At 50.4% G+C, this 10458-nt stretch overlaps 4 protein-coding genes across 4 annotated transcripts; 3 read left to right on the top strand and 1 right to left on the bottom strand.

Moving 5' to 3' along the window:
• Window positions 1-138: 138 nt before the first annotated feature.
• Window positions 139-549, top strand: FTJAE_3407 (uncharacterized protein; the record flags this gene model as incomplete). The annotated part of the gene is made up of 1 exon (XM_037349701.1): window positions 139-549. One exon carries the CDS (start codon window positions 139-141, stop codon window positions 547-549), a length of 411 nt encoding a protein of 136 aa, XP_037209492.1.
• A 720-nt stretch (window positions 550-1269) lies between these two features.
• FTJAE_3408 (glycerol kinase) lies at window positions 1270-2944 on the top strand (the record flags this gene model as incomplete). The annotated part of the gene is made up of 3 exons (XM_037349702.1): window positions 1270-1418; window positions 1472-2630; window positions 2702-2944. 3 exons carry the CDS (start codon window positions 1270-1272, stop codon window positions 2942-2944), a joined length of 1551 nt encoding a protein of 516 aa, XP_037209493.1.
• Window positions 2945-3979: 1035 nt separating this feature from the next.
• On the top strand, window positions 3980-6054 carry FTJAE_3409 (Zn(II)2Cys6 transcriptional activator; the record flags this gene model as incomplete). The annotated part of the gene is made up of 2 exons (XM_037349703.1): window positions 3980-4131; window positions 4182-6054. The coding sequence occupies 2 exons, from the start codon at window positions 3980-3982 to the stop codon at window positions 6052-6054; spliced, it is 2025 nt and encodes a 674-aa protein (XP_037209494.1).
• An 846-nt stretch (window positions 6055-6900) lies between these two features.
• On the bottom strand, window positions 6901-10129 carry FTJAE_3410 (non-ribosomal peptide synthetase; the record flags this gene model as incomplete). The annotated part of the gene is made up of 5 exons (XM_037349705.1): window positions 6901-8710; window positions 8763-9047; window positions 9097-9200; window positions 9248-9519; window positions 9568-10129. 5 exons carry the CDS (start codon window positions 10127-10129, stop codon window positions 6901-6903), a joined length of 3033 nt encoding a protein of 1010 aa, XP_037209495.1.
• Window positions 10130-10458: the final 329 nt, after the last annotated feature.

Consider the following 10458-nt stretch of genomic DNA (forward strand, 5'->3'; position numbering starts at 1 on the left):
CCTGTGAAGATTGATCTTTGAGACAAGAAAGAGGAGAAAAGGTTGGCAGAGACAGGTTACACTGAGAGGATTGGCGTCATCAAGCATCTCTGGGGATCACGTTACAATTTATGGTCAGCAAAACGCACGAAGCCTGGGATGTCCTTTTTTGCCCCTCATCTCATCCCCAAGAAGATGGGGATCCTCTTCGGCCTCGGTATTTGCAAACACCACCCTCTCTACATGCAGAGCATACCGAAGACCGCGAGGTTATCAGACATCACCAACGAAGTGGGCTTCTGGCAAGCATGTCGATCCGCCACTGCGTTAGGAAAGAGTGAGGGAAATGGAGCACGGGGAGACGCAGCGACTACACCCGATGGATCGAACCATGGTGCGGCCGCGATACGAAAGCTTGGACGGCGGCTGTGCAAGAGTACCAGCAATGCCGCTCGGCGGCACACGCCGAGAGATGGAAAAGAAACGGGCGTTCAGAACGTGGATATCATCACCGAAGAATCTGCTCTGATCAGGTTGCTTACACCGAAGGCCGGGTGGGATGGAGAATAGAGGGGGGGTTGCACGTTCGAGACTTTGTGTTTGCATATTGCTACTCCACAGTATGAACCAAACCAAACCCCGGATCGTCGTGCGAAAAGAGAAAAGGATTTGCACATCCGCTTGGCCGAGGTTGGCTTGGCTGGGAATTAAGGTATGGTCAAGGTGTGTTTATCCCAGACCCGCCAAGTCGAGCTTCTGGAACAAGACTGCGGGGAAACGTAACATGAACGAACCCCTCTCTCTCTATCAGATGTACATACATGCCTGCATCGGTAGGTGTTGTTGGTCTGTTTTCGCTTGTTAGATCCCCGATGGGTTTTTGTCTGGTGACATGGGCTCTGTATTTCGGTATCACCAAGCCGAGGCTTGCAGGCTACATCAGGAAAGTGACGTTGGTTGCTGGTATTACAAGGGGTGTGCGTGAGACACTCTGCCAATGCTGAGAAGGATTTCGATACCCCGCAGATTACATGCCCAGGGTGGTGGGAAATACTTCCCCGAGATGCACTTTACATCTGAAATCTCGGTGTTTGTTGCCATTACTGAACCCGAGATGGCAGATACTTAAACACCCCAATATGATACGCTTTTGATCCTGCAGTCCCCAATCAATTCTGCTGCTGTTGTACGCTTCGTTTCTGCTGCTACCTCTTTAGTCACTGTTGCATTCGCTCTCCCCGGATCTGACACGTTTCCCCGCAATTTTTCACTGCATCCCCATCTCTCACTATGCCTATGCTCAACGGAAAACCGAATCCTACCTTTATTGGTGCCATCGATCAGGGTACGACAAGTTCTCGCTTCCTGATCTTTGACACCAGTGGCGAGGTTGTAGCTACGCATCAGCTTGAATTCAAGCAATACTATCCTCATCCTGGGTAAGTTTCGTCTGCTACATGACTACGTGAATGATTGTTGATGTTTGGTTTAGATGGCATGAGCATGATCCTGAAGAGCTCATCAGCTCTGTGGAACAGTGCATTGATGGCGCTGTAGAAGCCTTTGAAGGTCAAGGTCACTCGAGAGAGCAGATCAAGGCCGTTGGTATCACAAACCAGCGTGAGACTACTGTTGTCTGGGACAAGACCACCGGCAATGCGCTGCACAACGCCATCGTCTGGACAGACACACGATCGAAAGATCTAGTCCGTCGTCTGAAGCGCCGTCTTGGCGCGAGCGAGTTGATTTCGCGATGCGGAATTCCACTCTCCACATATCCCTCCGTCAGCAAACTTCTCTGGCTTCTCGAAAACATCCCCGAAGTCAAAGATGCTTACGAGCGCGGTGTTCTCGCTTTTGGAACGGTGGACACTTGGCTTACGTACAAGCTCAACGGCGGAACGGACCGAGATGTCTACGTTTCTGACCCGTCAAATGCGTCGAGGACCATGTTTATGAATCTCGAGTCTTTGCAGTATGACGAGGATATTCTGGACTGGTTCAGAATCGATGACAAGAAGATTACGCTGCCAAGAATCGTGCGGTCGTCTGATAGCAAGGCCTACGGCACACTTGCTAAGACGTCGCTCAAGGGCGTCAAGATCACTGGATGTCTGGGCGACCAGTCTGCAGCTCTTGTTGGACAGAAGGGCTTCACCCCCGGTCTCGCCAAGAACACATATGGCACAGGCTGCTTTCTGCTCTACAACGTTGGTTCCAAGCCCGTGATCTCCACACACGGACTTCTCACAACGGTAGCCTTTGACTTTGGCGAGGGCAACACCATGTACGCCCTCGAAGGCAGCATCGCCGTCGCGGGGTCAAGCGTAAAGTTTTTAGTTGACAACTTTGGCTTCATCGAGTCGTCAGCCAAGCTCAGCGCGCTCGCGGAGACTGTGGAAGATAATGGTGGGTGCACCTTTGTAACGGCCTTTAGCGGCCTGTTTGCGCCGTACTGGATTGACGATGCGCGAGGCACGATCTTTGGTATTACGGCGTACACGCAGCGCGGGCACGTTGCGAGAGCGACGCTGGAGGCGACGTGTTTTCAGACAAAGGCCATTCTCGACTCGATGGAGAAGGACAGCGGACATGCGCTGACGGAGCTGGCCGTCGACGGTGGCATGTGCAACTCGGATCTCATCATGCAGGTACGTAAAGGAATTACTTTGAGAATCCTTGTTCTTGATCTCGTGGGAGTACTTTGCTGACACTTTTGCAGACCCAGTCTGACCTTATTGGGATCCCTGTCAACAGACCAGGCATGCGTGAGACAACTGCACTAGGTGCAGCTATCGCGGCCGGCTTCGCCGTCGGCATCTGGAAGAGCTTTGATGAATTGAAGGAGGTGAATACTCAGGGTCGCACCATTTTTAAACCGCAGATCGCCGAGGAAGAAGCGACGAAGCGGTTCAGTCGATGGACCAAAGCGGTTGAGATGTCCAAGGGATGGGCCAACGAGTAGATTGATTTGCTTGCTTGCTTTTTTGTTTGTTTGTTAGTTAGCTCTGTACTCCGTATGTAGGTAGTTACATTAATTAGCTTGATTAGGTCTGATTCTGTACTAGTATGTTTGACATGGATGGTCCCAAATACTGCTGCCTGATGGAACACCAACCTGTACCAAGAAGGTAACCAGATATAAGCCCGACGTGCAGTAGTGGCCACGAGGGATGTGAATAAATATGGAACTTGACTTGTTCTGGAACAACCACTAGACTCTTTCGTGATCGTACCATGAGCGGCTCCGCACTTTTATTGTTATTTCCGGGAGAGGGGGGAATCTGTAGAATCTGCTGGTGTGGCATCCTTCACAGGCCAAGTCAAGGATCGGGATGTTTGTCGTCAAACCCCCGAGTGATCCGGCAAAAAAAGAATATTTCCCTCATAATTCAGTCTACATATGCCGGTGTTTGTGGTCCGAAGATGCACATGTCACATGCGTAACGGCAATGCAAGGTTAACCATAGATAGAAGGTCTTTGTTGAAACCACGACATGGATATTGCTCCTTGTCGACCAACCGCAGCACGTAAGGTACTTGGCTTTTGGCTAGACAGGGATACCGCCTGCAACGTTGGACCACATGCATTTCTACTGGACCGCGACTGTTTTTTTGCAGTGCAGTGTTGTAGTTCCATTGCATTGGCACTTGAATTGAATGGTTGCAATTGAGTGATGCAGTGATATTGTCTTGGTGTTCAGTGCTTCTTGCGTGCTACTGGATGGATTTAGTGCTTCTGCTTGGCCATTGACTTCACTAGACCCAGTATTAGTCAATTAACTTGGGGTGCTCCACTCTGTGACACCTCCAGATTTTCTCTTCCCCTTCCCGCGGCTTCGGCCTTACTCCGCCTGTCGCATCCGATCTCATACCCAACAACACGTTTCTCACCTCCACTAAAAACCCCGATAACAGACCGTGCAAGGTTTCTGCTGCTTATTCCATTCCCCAGTAGTTTGTTTCCCCAGACTGCGGAGAGAGTGACAGAGAGATCGACATGCCATCCACGTCAATGAGCGGACCCTCAATTGCTGAGGAAGAGGCAAATTCGACCTTGAGCAACGACGATGGGTCCAGCGGCGACGAGTCCAGAATGACCAGCGCCGGTCCTAACAAGAAGCGCAGGAGGGAGAAGCATCAGAAGATATCGTATGTACGCTCTGTATCGATTGAGAAATTGAAGCTGAATGGCGTGGTAGCTGTGAGATGTGCAAGGCGCGCAAGGTTAAATGCGATCGCGCTGAACCTGCTTGTTCGTGGTGCGCGAGACATAACAGAGCTTGTGTTTACCTTGAGAGGCAGAAACCAGGCGCTGCGCGTAATGGCTTTAGCATTGAGCTTGAGGCAAAGGTCAACAGGATTGATGCGCTGCTTCAAGCGTTGGGAAGACGAGTGGAGGAGCATATCGTTCAAGATCACTCTTCAGTCGGTTCTCCAGGTGTATCGCCGTCAATAAACAACGGGTATGGACCACCGCAAGTGGATGGGAGACCGACGCCAAACACAAGTCTTCCAAGACAGTCTTCTTTCTCGCAGGCGAGATCACCGGGCATCACAAGTCCATGGCAGCCCATAAACAACCAGAACACTACTCAGTCGCCGATGCAGACTCAGCAAGGCGCCAGTGCACCAACGCCAAGTCAATCCAGTACTGCGCCGAATCCAGCTGGCGTAAGGCGAGATCCATCGTTTCAGTCGTACACGATTGATCTACCGCCTCACGACATCATCTACAGCTTGGTAGATCTATACTTCAAGCACTGCAACACATGGTGTCCTATTCTTGAGCGCAAGACCATCTTTGCCACCTTCTTTGGCTCAACTTCTATGGAGGAAGCAGATCGGATACTGCTCTACGCGATTGTGGCTACCACGTTGCGCTTCCTCAAGGATCCGAGGTTATCACCAGAGATGAGTTCATATTATCACAAGATCGCCAAGCATACAGTCCAGTTGTACGCTATGGAGCATACTACCATACCTGCGATGAGAGCTCTTGTAATCATCACTCTGGATGAGCTGGGAACCTCCAATGGCCCGCGAGGCTGGAATCTACTGTCTTTACTGGCACAAAACGTCAGGCAGCTGGGACTGAGCGAAGAAAGCAGCGTCTTTCTATCCGCGGATGCTTCTGAGGTTACGCGCACCGCTTCATCTCACAGAGTCACCGCTGGCAAACCCGAATCTTGGATTGAAGACGAGGGACGAAGACGATTATACTGGATGATCTATGTTCTAGATCGATACGCAACAATCGCAACACCGAACTTTGACTTCATTCTTAACGACAAAAAAATCAACCGCTTCCTCCCCTGCTCATACGACCTCTTCTCAAAGAACGTGCCAGTCGAAACACGCTCTTTGAGTCCCTATAACGAAAAGCAATCACCGATCATGACATATCTCGTCAACAAACCCGAGAACCTCGGCAGCTTCGCTTATCACTGTGAGATTCTTGTCATTGTTAGCAGAATCCACGAGTTTCTCAAAACGCCTGTTGATGTGACTTCATCGAGCGACATGGCTGAATGGCGCAACACATATCGGAATCTGGACAGGACGCTGGATGGTTGGCTGCAGAGCTTGCCGAGCGAATATAGCAAGATCTCTGCTCTTTGCCATTCTGACCCTGCGAGTCGCGTGGCGAACTGGTTCATGCTGCATAGCGCGTATGTAACGGCTGCTGTGAGACTGCACTCCTCAGCGGCATATCCCACAGTTCGTTCTCACATCTTTGTTCCTTCGCACTACGCCATGCAGAGATGTTTATCTGCTGTGCAGAGTTTGGGGGACATCACCAAAGATGTTCTTGAGGCTGATGGCCTGAATCTCCTGGGTCCTTCATTTGCCTTTTCGCTTTGGGTTGCTGCGAGATTACTTCTTGTACATGCTGCGACGGTTGGATGTCCCATGGACTCGCAGATTGACTTCTTTATTGATACGTTGCGAGATGTTGGGCAACATTGGGAGGTTGCGAACAATTACTCCAAGATCCTGCATCGTGTTGTCCAGAGAGCTCGACAGGGCGACATGAATTTCTCAGCTATGCGAAGGCAAGTCCCCGCGTCTTGAAACAGGCTTGACATCTCGACTAACAATCACAGGAGTGCATATGACCTAGTGACTCTTACATCGACAGCACGACACTCCGGCCTTGAACCAACATCAACACAAGCTACGTCTCTCAGCGAGCTTGATAGCATCGACGTCTTTGAGTTCTTCAATTGTCCTCGAGTGTCAGCAAGTTCAAGCAGCCAGTCACAGCTACAGTTACAGCCGATGCGGGAACCAACCAGAAACAACGGAGTGCCCGACCCGGAGGCTGATTGGTTGGCCTTTGGATCCCCGTACAATCAGGTGTAGCGAAGGGAAGGGTTTATTTCGTTTCGTTCATTTCAGACTATTTGAGTGCCTCGCGGCGCGTACAGCCATATCTTTGAAGCGGCATCTTACATTTAAATATCACACATACGTTATCCAGTCAGGAATGAGAGTTTCTGGTATTGTGTAAAGTAATAGCCGAGCATAATGATCTGCGTCACTGAGTCAAACACGATCCGGACTGGGATCCCCAGCGACATGATCTGCAGCGATGGAACAGTCTGTTATCTTCACCCTCTCCGTGCATTCTTCGCTCGCTTCAGCCATCGTCGATCTCAGAACTCAATCGGATTGTAACGGGGGCCCCAGGTCAACCTCAAAGTCAATCCAGCCTCAAAGTCAATCCAGCCCCAAACTCAATCTCAGCCTCCGATGCCAAGCACGACTACATTCCAACGCGCGAATCTTGACGAATATTGTTTCAGATCATAACATGTAATCATTCATCGTATCGAAATCGTTTCCGGCATAAAACTCATCCCAGACATGAATACAGACAGACGTCCAAACTCAAAACTCCAAAATCAAATCGTGAACTTAACTATCCCAGATAGCACCATAAGCTGGAACACCACGCGTTTCCAAACCATAAACCACCTTTTTCGTAATCTTCTCATTCGCAATGATGATGACTGCCTCAGCTTTGAAGGCCTTTACCAGATTGTAGCCCATCTTCACCAAGTCAGGTCTCCCGAGCTTCTTAGTATCGTGGATGACCGCGTTGGGAATGCGCTCGCTGATAGTCTGGCAGATCTCCTCCCCAAAGGTTTCTTCAGGGTTCTTTGTTGACCAGATGAGTTGTGTGGGACATGTTGGGTTCTGGATATGTCCGAGAACAGGACCGATGCCGGAGCCTGTTGCGATGAGGACGACGCGGTTGAAGAGCGTTGCGATGCGCATGACGCCGCAGGTTGGGACACCGCGTGTCCAGATGTGAGAGGGGCCGTCTTGGATGGTGGACTTTGTCCAGTCGCCGGCATTAGAGACGACAAGGGAGTAGCCCTTTGATCGACCGTTGATGGCTTCGGGAGCCGGGATAGTGGCGAAGGAATGCCACTCCTTGAGAGGTTTGTGAGAGAGACGGGTGAAGGAACCGTTGACGGGTACAGTGTAGTCAAAGTGAAGTCTGATAGCGTGGTCGGAGAGTTTCTCAGCTTCAACGGGGACTTTTCTGAGGAAGCACCAGGAAGAAGCAACACTGGCTGTCGCTACAGCCAGTAACCAGAAAGCAGGCGACTTGACGCAGGATTCTCCAAGTGTAGTACCAGAAGGAGTGTTGTCGTGGGCTGAAAGCACGGTTTGCACCCAGAAGAGAGCGAGCATAGTCCATCCAGCAAAGCGGTGAGTTCTCTCGAAGAGATCGTGATATTGCTTGCGAACTGAAGGCCAAGCCATTCCGATCATGCCAACGAACATGGCAGACAAGATCCAAGAGATGACTTGAGAAGCGATGGATAAACTGCCCCAGTTGGCACAGCTTCCGAAGGAACAAGCGATGTCGGCGATGTTTGTTGCAAGAAGCCATGCTCCCGCGCTGACAGCTGCGCCGGAGTGAACTCCACCGAGATGATAGATCTTTGCGCATCGGGTCCTGATAGCGAGAGGCCAGGACTTGGGGACACTACATGTAATAGTGTAGAGGGCGTTGATGACAAATTCTTGACGGACAAGAACAGCCGTGGCTAGGTTGATGGCTGTGATGATACCCATCCACTCTCTAGTGATACCAGTCAGGAGGAGAGCAATAGCAGCACCGATGTTGAAGAGTCCAACAAGGGAAAACAGCCGACGATAAACAATGAGAAGTCTGTGGCGTAATCCTCTCGCATGCTTAGGCATATCCTTCTCAGGAAGAGCCTTCTCAAGATCATACTGATGCTCATTAATAAGCGTCGTATCACTCGCATCAGAGAAAGAACTAAGCTGCGTAGCACTCGAGGTATTGGAATCCATACGCGCATGCAGAACAGCAGGCTTAGGTTTATCAACCTCCACCATCTCTTTCATCCTCAGAGCTCGCTTATCGATCTTTCCGTTTGGAGTCATAGGAAGACTGTCCAGTTGGTGGTAGTGCGTTGGCATGGCGTAGTAGGGCTGAAGGGTCTTGAGATGCGCTTCGACAACGGGGATGGGGCAGTGGTTGGGGGTGATGAAGGCGTGGATCTCATTGTTGATGAGGAGGGCAGTGGCGGATTGGACGGAGGGGCAGGATTTTATGCAGGCTGTTACGCCGTCGAGTTCGACGCGGAAGCCTTTGACTTTGACTTGGTCGTCTATGCGGCCGAGTATATGGAGGGTACCGTCAGGGTTCCATTGGCAGAGATCACCAGTGTTGTACATATTTGAACTGAGTTCAAGGTCAGCGTATTTTCCAACTATCTCATGCCTTGAAAACTCACCCGTCTTGAGTGAAAGGGTCAGGTCTGAACCTCTCAGTTGTCTTGTCTGGCAAGTCGACATAGCCACGAGCGACGCCTGCACCACCCGCCCAAACATTACCAACTTCTCCAACAGGCACTGGAACAAGAAACTCGTCTAGGATATAAACATTGTTTCCTGGTGTTGGTCTACCGATGGAGAGAGGCTGGCCTGTTTGGTGCTGGTGCATGGTGTTAACAATGGTAGTTTCTGTTGGGCCATAGCAGTTGAAGTATGAGACATGAGATGCCCATAGGTCAGCGAGTCTAGATTGGTCAGTTGAGATCAAGAAGGAAGTGAAAGGAGGGCACTGACTGTTGGGAACTAGGCTCTCCTGCTGTGGCAACGGTCTTCAATCTTGGGAAATCCTGTGGGTTGTACTTTGAGAGGATGCTGGGTGTGCAGATGAGGACATCGATCTATGATAGTCAGTGGCTAGTCCAACACTTGGACATGGTAAACTCACTTGTTTTAGGGCCTTTGACCAGTCAGAGCCCCGCATTACCAAGGTTCCACCATTTGATAGACAACCAAGAGTCTCCCAAGCAGCTTCAAACTGAATGTCAGTATGGCTGTTTGCCTTTGAATATTTGGCTTGCTTACCCATATCAAAGCTGACGTTCAGCACTTGGCCAACACATGTTCCAGGGCCAATACCCAAGTTTCCTGGTGCTTGGCATAACAAGTTTGTCACATTGTTGTGAGTGACGTCGACTCCTTTTGGTGTACCTGTTGTACCTAAAGCTTGTTAGGGCTATGAAGAGTAGTGAAGATATACTCACATACCTGATGTATATATCACATAGCAGCCATCCTCAGGCTTACTCACTGGAGTAAAGTCTTCGATGCTTTGATTACTGATGTCCTCATCCTCGATGATGACAACATCTGTTACATCCGTGCTCGTGATACGATGTGCCGTAGCCTTTGAAGACAAAGCTATCCTCCCACCGGTCTGCTGTAACACAAACCGCAAGGTCTCATCTGCCACTACGCCTCCATCGAGAGGAACATACTGAGCTCCACAAGACAAGATAGAAAGTATACCAACCAACATACCAACACCACGCTTGACAACAAGCGGCACACGATGTCCCGGCATGACGCCCAGACTTCGTAACCGTTGCGCCAACCGGATGCTTCGTTCAGCAAGCTCACCATAGCTTATCTCGACAGCTGGCTCGGCAGAGAGATCTCGTGCCGCAGTTGCCGAAGGCTGTGTGGTGGCATAGTGGAAGAATGCCTCTGTGACAGTCAAGAAGCTAGGTCGACTGCATGTACCTCGTGTAAACGAGATTGGCACGGCAGCTCCCCGCGGGGATGAGACGTCAAGCACAGATGATGCCATGGCAGCTAAGATCTGGAGGCGTGTGCAAGATAAGATGAGGATCGTCGTACAATTCCAAATAGAAAATAAACTCAAATATATTGAGTAGGGGATGGCGGGAGGTTGTGCATCAAAGATTTGAAATTAAGGAGTTGCATAAGAAACATCTCTCCACACACAAAAAGAAGGTCTGTTCTTAAATAGAGCCAAAGCCCTTCTCCCGCTTTTTTCCTAATCCTACCCAGCCTTCTCGTCATGCTTGGCAGGATAGGCCCAACACCAGCAACCGATGGATCGTCAACCAGTCAGCTGCCCTTTCAAGTTGCACCTCTGAGCGAGTACGCCCCCCC

Source organism: Fusarium tjaetaba (genome assembly GCF_013396195.1).
Source record: "Fusarium tjaetaba strain NRRL 66243 chromosome Unknown NRRL66243_c0000065, whole genome shotgun sequence".
Lineage (NCBI taxonomy): Eukaryota > Fungi > Ascomycota > Sordariomycetes > Hypocreales > Nectriaceae > Fusarium > Fusarium tjaetaba.